Source organism: Heterodontus francisci, chromosome 44 (genome assembly GCF_036365525.1).
Source record: "Heterodontus francisci isolate sHetFra1 chromosome 44, sHetFra1.hap1, whole genome shotgun sequence".
Taxonomy (NCBI): domain Eukaryota; kingdom Metazoa; phylum Chordata; class Chondrichthyes; order Heterodontiformes; family Heterodontidae; genus Heterodontus; species Heterodontus francisci.
In genome coordinates this window covers 26212405-26234490 of record NC_090414.1, presented here as the reverse complement: position 1 = coordinate 26234490, position 22086 = coordinate 26212405, and the positions used below count along the sequence as shown (strand labels likewise).

The window sequence follows — 22086 nt, the reverse complement described above, 5'->3', positions numbered from 1 at the left end:
CACTTCAAAAATAAATTAGTTCATTGGCTGTTAAGCGCTTTGGCTGGTGAAAGACGCTGTATAAACAGGAGTTCACTGATTTGTCAGAGGAGACAGTGGCAGCGCAAAAACTGCTATGCTGAGCTGTGGAAAGGGTTCACCATGCGCTGTGTTAGCGGAATGTGAGGGATAGATGATCAGGAGTGCCTCACGAGTTGATCAAAGGCCTTCTGAACCAAGAAGAGCGGCAGCTGAAAATGTGGCAAGTGGGTTTTGGGAGGGGGTGGGGGTTGTTGGTCGTGGTGTGTTTGTTTCAAGAGGAACTGCACAGGGTGCATTGCCCAATCTCTTTGGAGAATTGGTTGCTGCCTGAGGCGGGGTGTTGGAATGTTTAATTGCAGGGGAGCCTGCTCTTAAAAGGCAGCCTGTTTGTGAAGCCTCTCCACGGCCCTCCACTCAATGCAGCCCTTTCTTGTGGTTTACTGCTAGTCATTCCTGAGGGAAAAACAAAAATGCTGGATCCACCCTTTGGCTGTGGAAGGGGGCAGGTGGCAGGCTGCCCACATAGTGTACTCAAGGTCTAGGCTGGGCCTTTGTGGTAGGGAGGAGTCGGCAAACAGATGGCAAGGCAAGTCTCTTGTTTGCCTCTGGGGGGTATGGAGGTTCCTCCAACAGGCTGGTGGGTGAGGGTATTACTCAGTTCAGCCGCACAGCCCAGCAGACTCCACACCACCCTACCCCTCCGCCCCCATCCAAGGCAAAAAAATGTGCTGGTACCCTGCTTCTGATTGCTCTCTAGAGATTCACGGTTTCCCCCATTCCCCCAGCGCCACCTCTGCTGTATCCTGCTTTTTCTTGGAAAAGGATGGGTGTCAAGCGAGGAGGAAACCATACTTGGCAGTGGTGCCTCTCACATGGTTGAGCAGCCCATCAGCCCACAATCAGCAGGTAGGCTCACACATGAAGAATGGGCCACATGGGTGAGGTATGAGAGGGTGGCTATGGAAGAGGGTTGCCAGCATATGTAATTTTTCCCATTTTAATATGACAGTGTCCTGATGAGATATGAACTAGATAATCTGTTAGTGATGTTGATCAAGGGATAAATATTGGCACCAGTGCACCAGGGAAACTCCCAGGCTCCTCTTTCAGCACAGGCCTCGGCAGCGCGACATTCCCCTCAACACCGCTCCTCTGGCAGCAGCGCGACATTCCCCTCAGCACCGCCCTCACGGCAGCGCGACATTCCCCTCAGCACCGCCCTCACGGCAGCGCAATATTCCCCTCAGCACCGCCCTCACGGCAGCGCGACATTCCCCTCAACACCGCCCTCACGGCAGCGCGACATTCCCCTCAACACCGCTCCTCTGGCAGCAGCGCAACATTCCCGTCAGCACCGCCCTCACGGCGGCACGGCATTCCCCTCAACACCGCCCTCACGGCAGCGCGGCATTCCCCTCAACACCGCCCTCAGGGCAGCGCGGCATTCCCCTCAACACCGCCCTCAGGGCAGCGCGGCATTCCCCTCAACACCGCCCTCAGGGCAGCGCGGCATTCCCCTCAACACCGCCCTCAGGGCAGCGCGGCATTCCCCTCAACACCGCCCTCAGGGCAGCGCGGCATTCCCCTCAACACCGCCCTCAGGGCAGCGCGACATTCCCCTCAACACCGCCCTCAGGGCAGCGCGACATTCCCCTCAACACCGCCCTCAGGGCAGCGCGACATTCCCCTCAACACCGCCCTCACGGCAGCGCGATATTCCCCTCAACACCGCCCTCAGGGCAGCGCGACATTCCCCTCAACACCGCCCTCACGGCAGCGCGATATTCCCCTCAGCACCAACACTGGGAATGTTGGCCTGGTTTATGTGTTCAAGTCTCTGGATGAGGTTTGAACCCAGGACCTGGCTCCAAGGTGAAATGCCGGTTACTGTGCCGTAGTTGATGCCCAAGAAGTGTAATGAGTTGTTCTTGCTAAAGGCCTTCTACCCGACCCGAACGCGACAGGACCAGACGACATGTCGGGGTCGGGTCGGGCTGCTCTTCTGGGTCCCACCTTTGGGCTCTGGTCCGGGATGTCTAGCAGGGAAACTCTGAGTCTGTGCAGTGAGCGTCGCTATGACATCATCACACTCCTGCTGCAGCTTCCTGAAGATTGGGAGTCGGAAGGTAGGTAAAGGGAACATTGCTGGGGTCGGGCGCGGGGGGAAAATGGAGGGACTCGCGTTGGGCTCGGGTCTGATGTGGTTCCGTCACGTTCGGGTCGGGTTTTTTTTGTCACTTGAGCAGGCCTTTACTTCTCGCATCCTGAATGATCATACCCCTTCAGACAGAGAAAAGATCTCATAGCTGCTTGCGGGAATCTTGCTGTGTGAAGAATAGGTACCATGTCTACCTATGTAACTGTCAGTGCACGCAAAAAATATTTGTTGTGTCAAGTGCTTTGTAATGTTACATCGTTGAGATACAATAACCACATATTAATTGTTTTATGGTGATCAGGAGCAGGAACACTGCCTGACCTCCTCCTACCCCACCCCACCCACTCGCCATTCCCAATAGATACTGGGCTAATTGCAATGATAGAGAGAAACTTTCCTCTGGTGAGATGAGTCCAGAACAACTGAACCTTCAAATTTAACTTTAACCTTAACCTTAAAATTAGAGCTAGGCTGTTCAGGGGTGATGTTGCAATGCACCCCTCACTATAAAGGGGCGTGGAAATCTGGAATTCTTGGCTGCCCCCACCCTCCTCTTCCCCTCCCACCCCCACCCCCCCCCAAAAAACTGAACTGCTGTTAAAGGGTCACTTGAAACTTCCAACCTTGAGGTTGATATATTTGTGGAAACAAGGTTGGTTAAATGGAGTTAAGGTTCAGATTGGCCATGATCTCATTGAATGGCCTTCCCCATGTTCCTAAGTCATTTCACAGCCACTCTGACTGAGACTAGCCCATAGGCAGCATAATTCGTTTTTAATTTGTTTTAAAACCCAAGGATCTTTCTTCTGCCACATTGCTGTGCAAGAGCTGGGTAATGTGGCTGCGATTTTATCAAAAGTTTTTTTTAATGTGTGTCCATATGTATGAATTTGGCCTAACCATCAGCCTCAAGAAAACGAACATCATGGGGCAGGATGTCAGAAATGCTCCATCCATCAATATTGGCGACCACGCTCTGGAAGTGGTTCAAGAGTTCACCTACCTAGGCTCAACTATCACCAGTAACCTGTCTCTAGATGCAGAAATCAACAAGCGCATGGGTAAGGCTTCCACTGCTATGTTCAGACTGGCCAAGAGAGTGTGGGAAAATGGCGCACTGACACGGAACACAAAAGTCCGAGTGTATCAGGCCTGTGTCCTCAGTACCTTGCTCTACGGCAGCGAGGCCTGGACAACGTATGCCAGCAAAGAGCGACGTCTCAATTCATTCCATCTTCGCTGCCTTCGGAGAATACTTGGCATCAGGTGGCAGGACTATATCTCCAACACAGAAGTCCTTGAAGCGGCCAACATCCCCAGCTTATACACACTACTGAGTCAGCGGCGCTTGAGATGGCTTGGCCATGTGAGCCGCATGGAAGATGGCAGGATCCCCAAAGACACATTGTACAGCGAGCTCGCCACTGGTATCAGACCCACCGGCCGTCCATGTCTCCGTTATAAAGACGTCTGCAAACGCGACATGAAATCGTGTGACATTGATCACAAGTCGTGGGAGTCAGTTGCCAGCATTCGCCAGAGCTGGCGGGCAGCCATAAAGACAGGGCTAAATTGTGGCAAGTCGAAGAGACTTAGTAGTTGGCAGGAAAAAAGACAGAGGCGCAAGGGGAGAGCCAACTGTGCAACAGCCCCAACAAACAAATTTCTCTGCAGCACCTGTGGAAGAGCCTGTCACTCCAGAATTGGCCTTTATAGCCACTCCAGGTGCTGCTTCACAAACCACTGACCACCTCCAGGCGCGTATCCATTGTCTCTCGAGATAAGGAGGCCCAAAAAAGATATGTAGAAATTAATATAAAACTCTGAGCACAAAGCGGAATGTCTGTAACCTAGTGCAAACCCTCAGCTGCTTCTGTGCTGCGTGTTTTCCCTTAACTTGAAATAAGACAGTTGACGTGCTGTCACAGACTTGTGCAGTGATGCTACAGTTTTTAAAGAGAGCGTCTCACAGTACAGGAAGCTAGAGGTTGTGATGTGTGAGGCCTTAACTGGTCTACATGAAGCTCATATGCACTTTGTGTGTGGACTGTCTGTAGGTTGAGGCCCACGCTGGGAATCGCTACTTTTAGCATCATTCTCAGGCTCGTTAAGGGTTAATAGAATAAAGGACTTTTTTTTTTCAAACGTACATGTGGAGGCGGGATGGGTGGGGTTAGGGCACAAATCATAAGGGGTTTCAAGATCTCACCGGCAGGGGCTGTGCCTGACTTTGTGTGCCCAATCTGTCAGCTACAGGAACATAAAGGGTTAAAGACACATTTGTCAAGAGGTTCCGCCCAGATTAAACAGGGTTTCCTGATCAAGGTCAGCACGGGCCTTTGTTGCTCTAATGTCCGTATTTTTAAAAATCCCCTTCCTTAATATAAACGTGCCTGGCACGGTTACACTAGTGAGCTGTCAGGCGAAAGCATGAAGTTTGAAGGGGGGAGGGGATAACACTCCATTGTTACATTAACCTCTCCTGGATTTATAAATTAAAAAAATCTGCTCCATTAGCAGGAGCCAATTGCTTATGGTGATCAGGTTTGATTGCTAACCCAATTGTTTTCCAAACCCCCGGGGCGCCGCCCCCCCCCCCCCCCCCCACAACCCCCCCACAACACCACCTACCCTGTCTTCCCTCTCCGGGGTTCTGCTCAGCCTAGCCTTTCATATCCATGTCGGGGAGGGACCTCAATCCAGGCCTCACCCAGAGTACGCAGCTTTTCCAGCGTAATAGTGATCAGGAGTTGGAATCTTGCACTGGCTACTTTTTCCTCTAATCATCCCCCTTTCTCCCCCTCAAAGCCCTGGGGCTCTGAATCCAATTATTCTGCCTCTCACCAAAGTGCTACTCTTCCTACTTCAATTTAAAAATTGATGATTTTTTAAAATTTACTATTCACTATGTGGGTGTCGCTGGTAAAGTTGACGTATTGCCCTCGAGGTGGTGGTGAGCCACCATCTTGAACTGTTGTAGTCTGTGTGGTGAGCAGTTTGGTATAGCTGAGTGACTTGCTGGGCTGTTTCAGAAGCAGTTAAGAGACAAGCACATCACTGTGGGTCCAGAGCTGTTTCAGAAGCAGTTAAGAGACAAGCACATCACTGTGGGTCCAGAGTCATGTATAAACCTAAAGGGCCTTCAGTGAACCAGATGTACGTTTATGACAATCTGGTGGTTTCATGGCCACCATTACTGCTGCTAGCTTTTTACTCCAGATTTATTTAATGAATTGAATTTAAATTTCCCAGCTGACATGGTGGGATTTGAAGTCATGTCTCCAGATTACTCGTCCACTAAAGTAACCACTGTGCTATTGTACCCGAAAGCATCGGTGCTTTGGAGCAACTCTTTCTTGCTGGTGTTTTATGTTAGAGATCCCAATTGGGAAGGGAGAAGGAATGTCAGAGTGAGTCAACCCCCATCCTCTTATGAGTACTTACAGCACTGTGTAGAGGAAGAGCCCCTGCTTCTCACTGCTTGGGTGCTGGAGTGAGCCAGTGTTGAGAGCGCAGAGGCATGCTATTGCACTTTTTGCCTTGTGGTGTGGATTGTTAGGTCTGCATTCTCTTTAGAATCAAAAATGCTAATACTTGAAATAACCAAATCCAAAGAAGGGTCTTCTATTTCTACAGTGTCTTTCACCACCGCAAAGTGTTTCAAAGCATATTAAGTTCTTTTGCAGTGTAGTTACTGTTCTAATGTAACAAATGGGACAGCCAATTTGTGCACAGCAAGCTCCCACAAAGAGCAATGAGATAATGACCAGATCATCTATTTTTTTTAATGAAGTTGTTTGAGGGATAAATAGTGGCCATGGGGTCTTTTACATCCACCTGAGGCGGCAGACAGGGTCTGAGCTTAACATCTCATCTGAAAGACAGTCCTTACTACAGTGTAGCACTCCCTCAGTGCTGGTGCTGGGAGTGTCAGCCTGGATTATGGGCGCATGCCTTTGGAGTAAGACTCAAACCCTCAACTTCTGACTCAGAGTGGAGAGTAAGAGAGTGTCATCCACTGAGCCACAGCTCACACCAGCAGTGGGAATCTGGGATCTTTCTGTGAATGGTCCTGTACTATGCCACATTATAGTGTGTTCCACCATATCAGTGAATCAGACAATATAAAGATTCTGGTATGTTGTAGAAGTGTCCCAAGTCTTTCTCAGTCTTACATCTGTGATCTGTCTATATTACACACAAACTAAGATATTCCTGACCATGTCCTGTGGAATTATGTTTTAAATTTAATTCTCTTGTAAACTGGTAACTGTATCCAAGACAATACAATGTTGAACCTGCAAAGTGGATTCATATATTTACGGACTAGAGAGGACAAAATGACTCTAGAAACATTTTTTCAAGGATGATTTAAGAATTGAGGTTTGTAGCGATCAGAAAGACTGAACGGGCAATGGCTTTTTCCTTTAGAAAAGAGGAGACTGAGGGGTGGCCTGATAGAGGACTTTAAAGTTATGAATACTATCACTAGGGTAGACGCAGAGAAGATGTTTCTACTTTTTGAGGGAGACCAGAACTAGGAGCCATCAACATAAGACAGTCACTAATATATCCAATAGGGAATTCAGGAGAAACGTCTTTCCCCAGAGAATGTGAAACTCGCTACACAGGGAGTAGTCAAGGCAACTAGCATTTAAGGGGAAGCTGGATAAACACAAGGGAGAAAGGAATAGAAGTATATGTTGATGGGGTGCAATGAAGTAAGATGGGAGGATGCCCATATGGAGCATAAACAACTAGTACCTGTTGGGCTGAATGGCCTGTTTCTGTGCTGTAAATACTCTAATTCCTGTTTCTCTATCGCTTTCTCTCTCGCTTTCTCTCTCGCTTTCGCTCTCGCTTTCGCTCTCGCTTTCGCTCTCGCTTTCGCTCTCGCTTTCGCTCTCGCTCTCTCGCTTTCGCTCTCGCTCTCTCGCTCTCGCTTTCGCTCTCGCTCTCGCTCGCTCTCTCCGCTCTCGCTCGCTCTCTCTCGCTCTCTCTCCTCGCTCTCTCTCGCTCTCTCGCTCTCTCTCGCTCTCTCTCGCTCTCTCTCGCTCTCTCTCCTCTCGCTCTCTCTCGCTCTCGCGCTCTCTCGCGCTCTCTCGCGCTCTCTCGCGCTCTCTCGCGCTCTCATCGCGCCTCTCTCGCGCTCTCTCGCGCTCTCTCGCGCTCTCTCCGCGCTCTCCTCGCGCTCTCTCGCGCTTCTCGCGCTCTCTCTCGCGCTCTCTCTCTCCTCTCTCGCGCTCTCTCGGCTCTCTCTCGCGCTCTCTCTCTCTCTCTCTCTCGCGCTCTCTCTCTCTCTCGCGCTCTCTCTCTCTCGCGCTCTCTCTCTCTCTCGCGCTCTCTCTCTCTCTCGCGCTCTCTCTCTCTCTCGCGCTCTCTCTCTCTCGCGCTCTCTCTCTCTCTCGCGCTCTCTCTCTCTCTCGCGCTCTCTCTCTCTCTCGCGCTCTCTCTCTCTCGCGCTCTCTCTCTCTCGCGCTCTCTCTCTCTCGCGCTCTCTCTCTCTCGCGCTCTCTCTCTCTCGCGCTCTCTCTCTCTCGCGCTCTCTCTCTCTCGCGCTCTCTCTCTCTCGCGCTCTCTCTCTCTCGCGCTCTCTCTCTCTCGCGCTCTCTCTCGCTCGCGCTCTCTCTCGCTCGCGCTCTCTCTCGCTCGCGCTCTCTCTCGCTCGCGCTCTCTCTCGCTCGCGCTCTCTCTCGCTCGCGCTCTCTCTCGCTCGCGCTCTCTCTCGCTCGCGCTCTCTCTCGCTCGCGCGCTCTCTCGCTCGCGCTCTCTCTCGCTCGCGCTCTCTCTCGCTCGCGCTCTCTCTCGCTCGCGCGCTCTCTCGCTCGCGCTCTCTCGCTCGCGCTCGCGCTCTCTCGCTCGCGCTCTCTCTCTCTCGCTCGCGCTCTCTCTCTCGCTCGCGCTCTCTCTCTCTCGCTCGCGCTCTCTCGCTCGCGCTCTCTCGCTCGCGCTCTCTCGCTCGCGCTCTCTCGCTCGCGCTCTCTCGCTCGCGCTCTCTCGCTCGCGCTCTCTCTCTCTCGCTCGCGCTCTCTCTCTCGCTCGCGCTCTCTCTCGCTCGCGCTCTCTCTCTCTCGCGCTCTCTCTCTCGCTCGCGCGCTCTCTCTCGCTCGCGCTCTCTCTCTCTCGCTCGCGCTCTCTCTCTCTCGCTCGCGCTCTCTCTCTCTCGCTCGCGCTCTCTCTCGCTCGCGCTCTCTCTCTCTCGCTCGCGCTCTCTCTCTCTCGCTCGCGCTCTCTCTCTCTCGCTCGCGCTCTCTCTCTCTCGCTCGCTCTCTCTCTCTCGCTCGCGCGCTCTCTCTCGCTCGCGCGCTCTCTCTCTCGCTCGCGCTCTCTCTCTCTCGCTCGCGCTCTCTCTCTCTCGCTCGCGCTCTCTCTCTCTCGCTCGCGCTCTCTCTCTCTCGCTCGCGCTCTCTCTCTCGCTCGCGCGCTCTCTCTCGCTCGCGCGCTCTCTCTCGCTCGCGCTCTCTCTCTCTCGCTCGCGCTCTCTCTCTCTCGCTCGCGCTCTCTCTCTCTCGCTCGCGCTCTCTCTCTCTCGCTCGCGCTCTCTCTCTCTCGCTCGCGCTCTCTCTCTCTCGCTCGCGCTCTCTCTCTCTCGCTCGCGCTCTCTCTCTCTCGCTCGCGCTCTCTCTCTCTCGCTCGCGCTCTCTCTCTCGCGCTCGCGCTCTCTCTCTCGCGCTCGCGCTCTCGCGCTCGCGCTCTCTCTCTCGCGCTCGCGCTCTCTCTCTCGCGCTCGCGCTCTCTCTCTCGCGCTCGCGCTCTCTCTCTCGCGCTCGCGCTCTCTCTCTCGCGCTCGCGCTCTCTCTCTCGCGCTCGCGCTCTCGCGCTCGCTCTCTCGCGCTCGCGCTCTCTCGCTCGCGCTCGCGCTCTCTCGCTCGCGCTCGCGCTCTCTCGCTCGCGCTCTCTCGCTCGCGCTCTCTCGCTCGCGCTCTCTCGCTCGCGCTCTCTCGCTCGCGCGCTCTCTCGCTCGCGCTCTCTCTCGCTCGCGCTCTCTCTCGCTCGCGCTCTCTCTCGCTCGCGCTCTCTCTCGCTCGCGCTCTCTCTCGCTCGCGCTCTCTCTCGCTCGCGCTCTCTCTCGCTCGCGCTCTCTCTCGCTCGCGCTCTCTCTCGCTCGCGCTCTCTCTCGCTCGCGCTCTCTCTCGCTCGCGCTCTCTCTCGCTCGCGCTCTCTCTCGCTCGCGCTCTCTCTCGCTCGCGCTCTCGCTCGCTCGCGCTCGCTCGCTCGCGCTCTCTCTCGCTCGCGCGCTCTCTCGCTCGCGCGCTCTCTCGCTCGCGCGCTCTCTCGCTCGCGCGCTCTCTCGCTCGCGCGCTCTCTCGCTCGCGCGCTCTCTCGCTCGCGCGCTCTCTCGCTCGCGCGCTCTCTCGCTCGCGCGCTCTCTCGCTCGCGCGCTCTCTCGCTCGCGCTCTCTCGCTCGCGCTCTCTCTCTCTCGCTCGCGCTCTCTCTCTCTCGCTCGCGCTCTCTCTCTCTCGCTCGCGCTCTCTCTCTCTCGCTCGCGCTCTCTCGCTCGCGCTCGCGCTCTCTCGCTCGCGCTCTCTCTCTCTCGCTCGCGCTCTCTCTCTCTCGCTCGCGCTCTCTCTCTCTCGCTCTCGCTCGCGCTCTCTCGCTCGCGCTCGCGCTCTCTCTCTCTCGCTCGCGCTCTCTCTCTCTCGCTCGCGCTCTCTCTCTCTCGCTCGCGCTCTCTCTCTCTCGCTCGCGCTCTCTCTCTCTCGCTCGCGCTCTCTCTCTCTCGCTCGCGCTCTCTCTCTCTCGCTCGCGCTCTCTCTCTCTCGCTCGCGCTCTCTCTCTCTCGCTCGCGCTCTCTCTCTCTCGCTCGCGCTCTCTCTCTCTCGCTCGCGCTCTCTCTCTCTCGCTCGCGCTCTCTCTCTCGCGCTCGCGCTCTCTCTCTCGCGCTCGCGCTCTCTCGCTCGCGCTCGCGCTCTCTCGCTCGCGCTCGCGCTCTCTCGCTCGCGCTCGCGCTCTCTCGCTCGCGCTCGCGCTCTCTCGCTCGCGCTCGCGCTCTCGCTCGCGCTCTCTCTCGCTCGCGCTCTCTCTCGCTCGCGCTCTCTCTCGCTCGCGCTCTCTCTCGCTCGCGCTCTCTCTCGCTCGCGCTCTCTCTCGCTCGCGCTCTCTCTCGCTCGCGCTCTCTCTCGCTCGCGCGCTCTCTCGCTCGCGCTCTCTCTCGCTCGCGCTCTCTCTCGCTCGCGCTCTCTCTCGCTCGCGCTCTCTCTCGCTCGCGCTCTCTCTCGCTCGCGCTCTCTCTCGCTCGCGCTCTCTCTCGCTCGCGCTCTCTCTCGCTCGCGCTCTCTCTCGCTCGCGCTCTCTCTCGCTCGCGCTCTCTCTCGCTCGCGCTCTCTCTCGCTCGCGCTCGCGCTCTCTCTCGCTCGCGCTCGCGCTCTCTCTCGCTCGCGCTCGCGCTCTCTCTCGCTCGCGCTCTCTCTCGCTCGCGCTCTCTCTCGCTCGCGCTCTCGCTCGCTCGCGCTCTCGCTCGCTCGCGCTCTCTCTCGCTCGCGCTCTCTCTCGCTCGCGCTCTCTCTCGCTCGCGCTCTCTCTCGCTCGCGCTCTCTCTCGCTCGCGCTCTCTCTCGCTCGCGCTCTCTCTCGCTCGCGCTCTCTCTCGCTCGCGCTCTCTCTCGCTCGCGCTCTCTCTCGCTCGCGCTCTCTCTCGCTCGCGCTCTCTCTCGCTCGCGCTCTCTCTCTCTCTCGCTCTCTCTCGCTCGCGCGCTCTCTCTCGCTCGCGCGCTCTCTCTCGCTCGCGCGCTCTCTCTCGCTCGCGCGCTCTCTCTCGCTCGCGCGCTCTCTCTCGCTCGCGCGCTCTCGCTCGCTCGCGCGCTCTCGCTCGCTCGCGCGCTCTCGCTCGCTCGCGCGCTCTCGCTCGCTCGCTCGCTCTCATGCTCTCGCCCGCGCGCTCTCATGCTCTCGCCCGCGCTCTCTCATGCTCTCGCTCGCTCTCTCTCTCTAGGAGAGTTTGAAGAAGACTCGAAGCAGCCAGTGCTGGTGGATCAGGAACGGCACCAACTGAAACACAGAGAGCTGTTCCTCTCACGTCAGTTTGAGTCTCTCCCTGCCACACACATCAGGTAATTGAGGAGCTTCGAGAGATGATCATCGATTGCACCAATGGGAGTTGAGTCCAACAGTTGGGCAGAATCTCACTCTGTGTCTAGTAACGAGTGTGTTATTGTGAGGTTCCTAGTCAGTTATTTGAAGCAATTTAAAAGCAAAATACTGCGGATGCTGGAAATCTGAAATAAAAGCAAAGTGCTGGAAATATTCAGCAGGTCTGGCAGCATCTGTGGAGAGAGAAGCAGAGTTAACGTTTCAGGTCAGTGACGCTTCATCAGAACTGAAAGGTCACAGACCTGAAACGTTAACTCTGTTTCTCTCTCCATAGATGTTGCCAGACCTGCTGAGTATTTTCAGAAGCAATTTGTTTGTTTTACTTAAGCTGGTGCCAGAGGTGAATAATTTCATGAGAGACATTTCACACAGCACAATTTGAAGCCATTTGTTTGTAGCTATGATTACTTCCATGAGGCATTGGGTTTCCAATCTCACCAACGGGGAGTCATAAAATAAAGGCGCTTGCTGGAAGGAACGTTCCTTCCTCCTCAGTGGAACCAGTCACTGCTCCTAATCGTTATCCAGTAACCCTTACTTTTAGACGAAGATATGAAAAGGATGGACAGGAAAAGACCAGCTTGGACCATCCACACAATTGTGAAGCATTAGAATACAGACACACCCCACCCAGCTCTGAGCCATGTCATCTCCTGTAAGAGACGGAAAACTAGATAAAAACCTAGGCCAATCGCAACTGGGTATTTCGTCTCTGATCTCCTTAGACAATCAAAACTCACCCTGGCCCTGATTTATATTATGAAGATGCCTGCCTCTTGTACCAGGTGATCTCCACTCCAGCCAGAAACAGGCTCAGCTCTCACTTGAAGATATTCAGCAAATCGGTGTCCACTGCATGAGCCAGTAGCCTGTTCCAGAAATCCACTATTCTCTGGGGGAGAAAAGCCACCCCTGACATCTCACCGAGTTCTGCACTTGCATAATGTAAGTGTGACCCTGGTCCACTCCAGCTTATCCAGTTAAAGTAATTGGTTTGCATAAATCCAATCTAATCCCTTCATAATTTTATAAACCTTGATGCAATTGTTTGGGTTGAGGCTTCTGTAAGCTATACAGACACAACTCATTGAACCTGTCTGGGTAACTCTTTAAAACTGAGAATTAATCTAGCACCCTTTCCAAAGCCTCAATATCCCCCCAACGTGTAGAGAAATTAAAACTGGACGCCATATTCTAACTGAGGCCCAACCAAGATCTTGTACAAGGACAAAATGGTATGTTTTGTTTTGTAGTGAGTTGTCCTGAGAGTACAACTCGAACCCAGTTCATTATAATTTCATAGCATTCGTCATAGACCTTTAGAGAGTGAAGCACTAAAAACCCCTTTCATTGCTGGCTTTAATTCCTTTCCCTGCAGGGTGTACATAGGCATTTGATCTCTCCATGTGCATAACATGATCACTTGCTAAACTCTGACCCAATCCCTCAGCACTTCTCAATCTGCATGCCCTAGTAGAGCATCCTCTACAGTCCTAACTCTTGCATGCATCGAGTTATTGTCCACAAACTTGCAGATCATTCCCCCAACGCCTACATCTAGATGATAAGTGAAATAATAAATAGCAAAGGTTCTAAAGCCGAACCCTGCAAGACACACTAGTAATCTGCCTCCAAGCAGATCTGAATCCATCAACAACTGCTTTCTGCCTGCAGGCATTCAGCCAATTCTCAGTTCACCACAGAAGATCACGCCGGTCTTGAAGGTGGTACTTTTATCTAAACCTTTCCGAGAGTCCAGGTAGACAATGTTTGATCAGGTTACCCTCATCCACTAATCTTTGAACAATTCAATCAGACATAACTCATGACATTCTTTACCAGAAGCTATGTTGGGTGCACCTGATCTGTCCTCCTCTGTCTATGATCATATAGTGCATCCCTAATCATATCTTCAACCATTTTACTGATAAACTAATGAACCTATACTTATCAAGTTCTGCCTTATCCCCCTTTTTAAAAATTGGAACTGTGTTAGCCTCCTCCCAGTATAAAGGAACAGTCCCTGACTCCAGCGAGTTATTAAAGATCTGGGAAAGGGGTTCATACATCACCTGCCACATCTCCCTGAGGCCCCTCAGGTAGACGATATCTGGGCCAGCAGCTTGATCTAGTTTATGGTTCCTCATTCTTTCTAGATCGATATTCTCATCCATTTCAATAACACTTTTACTATTAGCACTGCTGTCAGTTAAGCATTATCTTTAAGATTGTGAAGACTGAAACAGAAAGATTTATGGTTCAGACAGAGGCCATTCGGCCCATCATGTCTATGCCAGCTGAAAAAGAGCTATCCAGCCTAATCCCACTTTCCAGCTCTTGGTATGTAGTCCTGTAGGTGACGGCACCTCAGTTGCATATCCAAGTGTTTTTGAAATGCAATGTAAGTTCTGCATCTACCACCTTTTCAGGCAGTGAGTTGCAGACCCCTATCACGCTCTGGGTACAAAAATGACACCTCGACTCCCCCACCCCACCCCCCCCAAATTCTTCTACCAATTACTTTCAACCTAAGTCGTAGTTATTGCACTCTCTGCTAGTGGAAATAGCCGATGCAAAGTACTCATTTAGTATCTCTCGTGTTCCCTGAGAGTCCTATTCTAACATGTCCTTGCATATCTTTCAATGGATCAATATTGGATTCAACTGTGATGCTTAACGTAGCTAAATAACTTGCTGACAATCAATGTCTAGGCTGACATATGAACCATAGTTTCCTAGACAAGATGCAGGTATGTACCCGTTGAATCGACAAGAGGCAACACCCTCCAGAGGGAAGAGAAGGAAACGAGGTAAGTTGCTTGGTGTCTAATTGTGCCATTGTTTTGTTTTTCAGGGGGAAGTGCAATGTGGCATTGCTGAATGAGACTGAGAAGCTGAGCGAGTACCTGGATAGAGAGGTAATTCTCAGTTTATGGTCACGCTGTCATGTGTTTAGTACAGCTTAGGGACTGTAACAGTCATTCTGCGTTAGTCTTAAATATTACCCCAATGCCCGCCTCCTCCAGCCCTCCAAGATCTCCGTGCTCCCCCAGTTCTGGTCTCTTGTGCATTCCTGATTTCAATGACTTCACCTTTGGTGGCCATGCCTTCAGTTGCCTGAGCTCTGGAATTCCCTCCCTAAACCTCTCTGCCTCTCTCTTCACCTTTTAAGATGCTCCTTAAAACTGACCGCTTTGGTCAAACTTTAGCACACCTGTCCTAATATGTTCTTATGTGCCTTAGTGTCAAATCGTTGTCTGATGACACTCCTTAGGACGTTTTACTCTGTTACGGGCGCTATATAAATACATGGTGCCGTTGTTCCTGCATCTGATCTAATGCTGATCTCTCTCCTTTGACTGGAGCGGTGTTGTGCAACACAACTTTGTCTCTTGCCTAATGTAATTCTCCATCATCCTTCAGCAAATCAGTATGGTCATTATTGCCACTGGGCATATTGGTGTTATACATTAAAGGAGAGATCACCATATCTATTTCTTTCATGACCCTCTTAATTCATCACCTCAAAGATGACCCACCCAGGGCTTCACCTTCATGTTAATCAACTCTCAATGCTCTCCACACATGTCCCAAGTTTGAAAGTTATAAAATGTGTCCTCTTGATTGTACTGCTGGCTGTTAACTTTCATGCTCAAGTGCATACAGTTCCAAAATGACAGATGCCCACTACTATCTCTTAATCATAGTGACATGATGCTATAGTATCGATCTGTCATTCTGTGATCGTTCTCTAAAGTATACATCCTCAAAAGTGCTTGTTTAGCTTTCAGTTCTTTCTGTGCTGCTTTAGGACTGTTTCTACTACTCCCTGGTGTTCGACCCCTTACAGAAGACACTGATTGCTGACCAGGGGGAGATTAGAGTTGGGCCCAAGTACCAGGCAGACATCCCAGATAAACTGGCAGAAGGTAATGTTGCAGAGGATGGTGCGTGTGTGCACGTGTTTGTGTGTCCTTCTACATTGCCCCATTCACAAAAGAATGCCCTTTAGTGTAATAGCCATCCCATGGTCTCTCTCAGATTAGGGAGAATTTGTGTGTTGTGGGAGTGTGTGTGTGTTGGTGACAGAGAAGAACAGATCCTGCTGGAATCCGCCTCATTCCCTTCATTCCTCTTATTTTTCATTTTGCTATTGTAGGCGAGTCCGATAACAGGAACCAGTTGAAAATGGAAACAAAGGTATGGGACCCAGACAATCCGCTGACAGATCGGCAAATCGACCAGTTTCTCGTTGTCGCTCGGTAAGTCTTCGGCTTTAAAAAAAAAAATGAAAGAAGTTGCATTTACCTTGTGCGCTTCACAACTTCGGCATCTCAAAGTGCTTTACAACTGACAGTGCAGCACTCCCTCAGTACTGTACCAGGAGTGTCAGCCTGGATTGTGTGCTGAAGTCTCTGGGGCTTGGGCTCACAATGTCGGAAGGGAAAACGCTACCCATTGAGCCATGGCTGATGCGTGGATTTGTTGTAATCTAGGCTCCAACTCACTGTATCAGGCATCCTGGGCTGGGGGAGGTGGAGGGTGGGAGATTTTTGGAGCAGCATTGGTTGGGGGCAGGTCACTTGACCTGTTCCCTTGGCTGTGAATGGAGACCAAAGAAGGATGCAGTTGAGATTTTTTTTTTCTTTAAAATGGTTGAATTTGGAGGCTCCTGCTGTGGACTGTGATTGTGTTTCCTGTGTTACTTAACTCTCTCGTTTTCTTTTGACAGGGCAGTGGGAACATTTGCCCGTGCTTTGGACTGCAGCAGCTCGATCAGGCAGCCAAGCTTACACATGAGCGCAGCCGCAGCATCCAGGGACATCACTCTGGTAATAGGCTTGGCAATCCGGGAGGGATCTCAGGACTGTAGTCATCAGCGATGTTTAATGTACAGTTTTTGGAACAGTGGCCAATGGATTTGAGATTGTCCCAGACTCTGCAATTGGCCACCATGAACATCTAATGGCTGCTAAGTCTTGGGCCACCCAAACTCTGTAAATAGCCAGCACAAAAACCAAATGGCTGGCAGTCTGGGGATCTAAACTCCTGCATTATTTTCAGTTATTCTTAGTGCCTTTTCTTTAATCAACCCAGTCTCATATCCCTTCCCCCTGACCACGCCGCTCCAGTGTAGTGATCACTGCAAACTGCGGTGCAGGAATTAAACAGCTGTGCCTCATTCTCTCGCTTGCTGCAGTCCTTGGATCACTTCTGCTTTGTTCCTATAAGAGCTCGGGCTGAAACAATCCAAAGACCTATAATCACTAAATCAGATTATGTGAAAGCAACAGTTCTCACTTAAAATATCTTCATTCTAAATCTGCGGAGATCGAGCATCCGGTTGGTGTCTTGTTTGATCACAACGAGCAGTTTAATAGGGCGACCTGCTGGTCATCTGTGTGTTCTAGACCTCCACCAAGTAACACTTCCATACTGCTTGTATTCCAGTTCCACGCCATGGATACGCTACAACGTAACTGCTACGACCTCGCCAAATCGATGTCAACTCTAGTTCCGCAGGGAGGCCCTGTACTGTGTCGGGATGAGATGGAGGAGTGGTCATCTTCCGAGGCCATCCTTTTTGAAGAGGCACTAGAAAAATACGGCAAGGATTTCACAGACATCAGACAGGACTTTGTAAGTCCCCTCTCTTTGATCCTTTGCATCATGCGCAGTGGCTAAGAAGGCCTCCTGCATAAAGTATGGCAGCTGTCGAACCAACCATGATGAATGAGGGAAAGACGGAGGCAGGGAAACCCTTTGCCCTCCTTTCCCCTCCCCTAACATTAAATTACATTACCTCTAGAGTTGTGTCTCCATCAAGCACAACAATTTACGTTTCTATACTACATCTTTAATGTAGTAAAAAGTCCCAGAGCACTTCACAGGAACATGTCAAACAAAATTTGACACCAAGCCTCGTAAGGAGCTATTAGGACAGATGAGAGGTAGGTTTTAAGCAGCGTCTTAAAGGATCAGGGAGAGGTTTAGGGATGGAATTCCAGGGCCCAGGCAGCTGAAGCCACAGCTGCCAATGTTGGAGTGATGGAAATTGGGGATGCACAAGAGGCCAGGATTAGAGGAGGTTAGAGATCTCCAAAGGTTGTAGGGCTGGTGAAGGTTACAGAGATGGGGAGGGATGAGGCCATGGAGAGATTTGAAAACAAGATGAGAGTTTTAATATTGAGCTGTTGCAGGATCAGGAGCCAGTGTAGGTCAGTGGACACAGGGAGGATGGGCAAGTGCGAGTTAAGATATGGGCAGCAGAGTTTTGGATGAGCTGAAGTTTATGAAAGGTGGAAGATGGGAAATCCTGAGCTGCCTCTGCTAAGAGGACTTAAGTAAACTGACTGGTTAAAGAGCATGAGTGTGAAACATTAGATAAGATAAGCATAATGAGGGAGGAAGTGCTTGAGGGTCTGACATGCCTGAAAGTGGATAAATCGCCAGGACCGGATGTTTTGCATCCCAGGCTGTTAAAGGAAGCCAGGGAGGAAATAGCAGATGCACTGAGGATCATCTTCAAATCCACACTAGATACAGACAAGGTACCAGATGATTGGAGGTCTGTGAATGTTGTACCATTGTTTAAAAAGGGTGCGAGGGATAGGCCAAATAATTATAGGCTGGTCAGTCTGACCTCGGTGGCGAGTAAATTGTTAGAATCTATTCTGAGGGACAGGATAAACTGCCACTTAGAAAGGCACGGATTAATCAGAGATAGGCAGTATGGATTTGTTAAGGGCAAATCATGTCTTGCTAACTTGATTGAGTTTTTTGAGGAAGTAACAAGGATTGATGAGGGTAGTGCAGTGGATGTGGTCTACATGGATTTTAGTAAGGCACTTGACAAGGTCCTGCATGGCAGACTGGTCAGTAAAATGAAAGTCCATAGGATACAGAATTGGCTCAGTGACAGGAAACAAAGGGTAGTAGTCGATGGATGTTTTTGTGAATGGAAAGCGGTTTCCAGTGGAGTTCCACAGGGCTCAGTGTTTGGTCCCTTGCTGTTTATGGTATATATTAATGATTTGGACTTAAATGTGGATTGGGAAATTTGCTGATGACCGAAAAATTGGCCGTGTAGTTAATAGTGAGGAGGAGCGTCATGGACTCCAGAATGATATCAGTGGTTTGGTTGAGTGAGCAGAAAAGTGGCAAATGGAATTCAATCCAGAGAAGTGTGAGGTAATGCATTTGGGGAGGGCAAATAAAGTGAAGGAATACACAATAAGCGGGAGGATATTGAGAGGGGTAGAAGAAGTGAGAGACCTTGGACTGCATATCCACAGGTCCCTGAAGGTGGCAAGACAGGTAGACAGAGTGGTGAAGAAGGCATATGGAATGCTTTCCTTTATTGACCGAGGTATCGAATACAAAAGCAGGGATGTGATGCTGGAACTGTATAAAACGCTGGTTAGGCCACAGCTGGAGTATTGCGTACAGTTCTGGTCACCACATTACAGGAAGGACATAATTGCTCTGGAGAGAGTACAGAGGAGATTTACAAGAATGTTGCCAGGGCTTGAGGGTTACAGCTATGAGGAAAGATTGGATAGGTTGGGGTTGTTGTTCCCTGGAATTGAGGAGACTGAGGGGTGACTTGAATTCACTGCCCGGATTGGTGGTGGAAGTAGAAACTCTCAATTCTTTTAAAAGGTACCTGGACATGTACCTAAGGTGCTGTAACCTGCGGGGCTACAGACCAAATGCTGGAAGGTGGGATTAGTTTGGGTGGCTAGATTATTCGGACGGCATGGACACAATGGGCTGAATGGCCTCCTTCTGTGCTGTATTTTGTTCTGTGTTCTACTCCGCACATGGAGTCAGTCAGCTAAATATTGGTGACTACTGCCTGGTTGCCAGCGGACAGAGAGGGAGGGGGAAGGCATCCTGTCTCTCTAAATGATTACCTTATTTGCCGCCATAACAGTCACTGCACTTCAGGGTAATTCATTGTATCTGAGACCTTCTGGAAGGTGAGATAAGGCACTGCATGCCATTCTTTTCTCTCTTGCTCTTTTACACACCTTCACTCATGTTCACTCTCTCTCCCATATTCACTCTCTCTCATATGCTCACATGCGTGCTCTCATACCGTCTCACACTATATCTCTCCTTCTTACTCATGCTATTGCTCTCCGTGTATATGTCTCATCTTTTTCTTGCTGTCTGACTCAAACTCACTCTCTTTTTTCCCCCTCCCTCTCTACCGCACTCTCACTCACTTACGTTCATATTATTTGTCTCCTTGTTGCAGCTACCCTGGAAGTCACTGGCCAGTATAGTCCAATTTTATTACATGTGGAAGACCACAGACCGATACATCCAACAGGTGAGAAGGAGCTTTCAATCCAGTAACATACTGAACGTACAGCTAAAATAGGTATATTCTACAAACTGGTCTTCGACAGCTCTTGGTGTGAAAGGGATCAAAGGATACGGGGGGAAAGCGGGAACAGGTTACTGAGTTGGATGATCAGCCATGATCATAATGAATGGTGGAGCAGGCTCGAAGGGCCGAATGGCCTACTCCTGCTCCCATTTTCCATGTTTCTATGAATGTTTGCCATTAATGGGCAAGGTCACCATGCTTGCACCCAACTTGACAAATGATGCTCATGAGATTTTGCTTTGTGTCAATGCTTAAAACATAAGAACACAAAAAAAAATAGGAGCTGGAGGGAGCCATTTGCCCTTCGAGCCTGCTCTGCCATTCAGCAAGATCATGGCTGATGTATCTCAGCTCCACTTTCTCATATTATCCCCATAATCCCTTAATTCCCTTCGTACTCAAAAATCTATCAAACTCGATCTTGCATATACTCAACGACTGAGCATCCACATCTCTCTGGGATAGAGAATTCTAAAGCTTCACAGCCCTTTGAGTGAATCTTCTCATCTCAGTCCTAAATGGCTAACCCTTTATTCGAAGACTATGACCCCCATGTTTCAATTCAATTGCCTCTCATTCTTCTCAACTCCAGGGAATATAAACCTAATCTACTCAATCTCCCCTCATAGCACAATCCCCTCATCCCAGGCTTAATGCAAAAAAGGGATTCTTTCAGTCGCAATTACTGGGTTTATTTTGGTAATTCCTCCCACGCATTCACCTTTTATTTAGGGCTGCCTTGAGTCTGTCATGTATCTTCTACTGAGAGTAGAGGTGACGGGCAGTGCCAGATATCAGTCTGTACCTTCTTCAGCCATGCCCAGCTTCTGGACTATGCCCCCTTGGGCAGGCATACTGTGTATGATATTGACCAAGCAAACTGTTCTTCTCTGTTTTCCCACTCCCCATCTGCTTCCCTTCAGCTGAAAATGCAGAGCCCTCCTTAACCTTCTCTGAAGTAGCTCCGTCCTGCACTGTCAATGCCCAAGTTGGCCTCTGCAAGCTTGCGCAGGAACTGTTCCGAGCTGGGATCTCCAGCAGTGTTGTGAACTGCTGTGTGGGGACTTGGTCGCAATTGTGAGGCAGTGTGTCACTTCATAAACTTTCTTATCCTTGAATAGACTTCCTTTCCTTTTGTTACAGAAAAGGCTGAAAGTAGCTGAAGCCGACAGCAAACTGAAGCAGGTCTACATTCCTACCTAGTAAGTGGCCATCCGCCCTGTTAGTGTAGTGTGTGACCACTCTGGCAGGTAGTAAATTTTTAAAAACAAGAATGACTACATTTCTATAATGCCTTTTACAGCCTCAGGAGATCCCAAAACACTTCACAGTCAATAGAGCCCTTTTGAATTTTGTCATTTTTGTAATGTAGGAAACCTGGCAACCAATTTGTACACAGCAAGATCCCACAAACAGCAATATGATAATAACCAGATAATCTGTTTTATTAGTGATGTTGGTTGAAGAATACGCGTTGGGCCCAGGATACCAGAGAGAACTATCCTGCTATTCTTTGAAATAGTAGCAGTGGGATCTTTTACATTGACTTAAGATGGCAGACCAGGTCTTGATTTAATGTCTTGTCTGAAAGACTGCCCCTCCGACAGCGCGGCCCTCCCTCGGTGCTGCCCCTCCGGCAGCGCGGCCCTCCCTCGGTGCTGCCCCTCCGGCAGCGCGGCCCTCCCTCGGTGCTGCCCCTCCGGCAGCGCGGCCCTCCCTCGGTGCTGCCCCTCCGGCAGCGCGGCCCTCCCTCGGTGCTGCCCCTCCGGCAGCGCGGCCCTCCCTCGGTGCTGCCCCTCCGGCAGCGCGGCCCTCCCTCGGTGCTGCCCCTCCGGCAGCGCGGCCCTCCCTCGGTGCTGCCCCTCCGGCAGCGCGGCCCTCCCTCGGTGCTGCCCCTCCGGCAGCGCGGCCCTCCCTCGGTGCTGCCCCTCCGGCAGCGCGGCCCTCCCTCGGTGCTGCCCCTCCGGCAGCGCGGCCCTCCCTCGGTGCTGCCCCTCCGGCAGCGCGGCCCTCCCTCGGTGCTGCCCCTCCGGCAGCGCGGCCCTCCCTCGGTGCTGCCCCTCCGGCAGCGCGGCCCTCCCTCGGTGCTGCCCCTCCGGCAGCGCGGCCCTCCCTCGGTGCTGCCCCTCCGGCAGCGCGGCCCTCCCTCGGTGCTGCCCCTCCGGCAGCGCGGCCCTCCCTCGGTGCTGCCCCTCCGGCAGCGCGGCCCTCCCTCGCCGCTGCCGCTCCGGCAGCGCGGCCCTCCCTCGCCGCTGCCGCTCCGGCAGCGCGGCCCTCCCTCGCCGCTGCCGCTCCGGCAGCGCGGCCCTCCCTCGCCGCTGCCGCTCCGGCAGCGCGGCCCTCCCTCGGTGCTGCCCCTCCGGCAGCGCGGCCCTCCCTCGGTGCTGCCCCTCCGGCAGCGCGGCCCTCCCTCGGTGCT

General features: G+C 51.9%; 1 protein-coding gene across 4 annotated transcripts in view; it reads left to right on the top strand.

Moving 5' to 3' along the window:
* The window catches only part of mta2 (metastasis associated 1 family, member 2), a 93737-nt gene that overhangs the window by 36466 nt on the left and 35185 nt on the right, over positions 1–22086 (top strand). For 3 of the 4 annotated variants that reach the window (XM_068021528.1, XM_068021529.1, XM_068021527.1), the window contains exons 4-11: positions 11112–11229; positions 14124–14187; positions 15081–15198; positions 15429–15531; positions 16002–16101; positions 16721–16909; positions 19533–19607; positions 20811–20869. In XM_068021528.1, the coding sequence (XP_067877629.1) occupies positions 11112–11229; positions 14124–14187; positions 15081–15198; positions 15429–15531; positions 16002–16101; positions 16721–16909; positions 19533–19607; positions 20811–20869 (826 nt within the window). The remainder of the gene's footprint in view (positions 1–11111; positions 11230–14123; positions 14188–15080; positions 15199–15428; positions 15532–16001; positions 16102–16720; positions 16910–19532; positions 19608–20810; positions 20870–22086) is intronic. The other variant, XM_068021530.1, reaches the window with a different exon arrangement.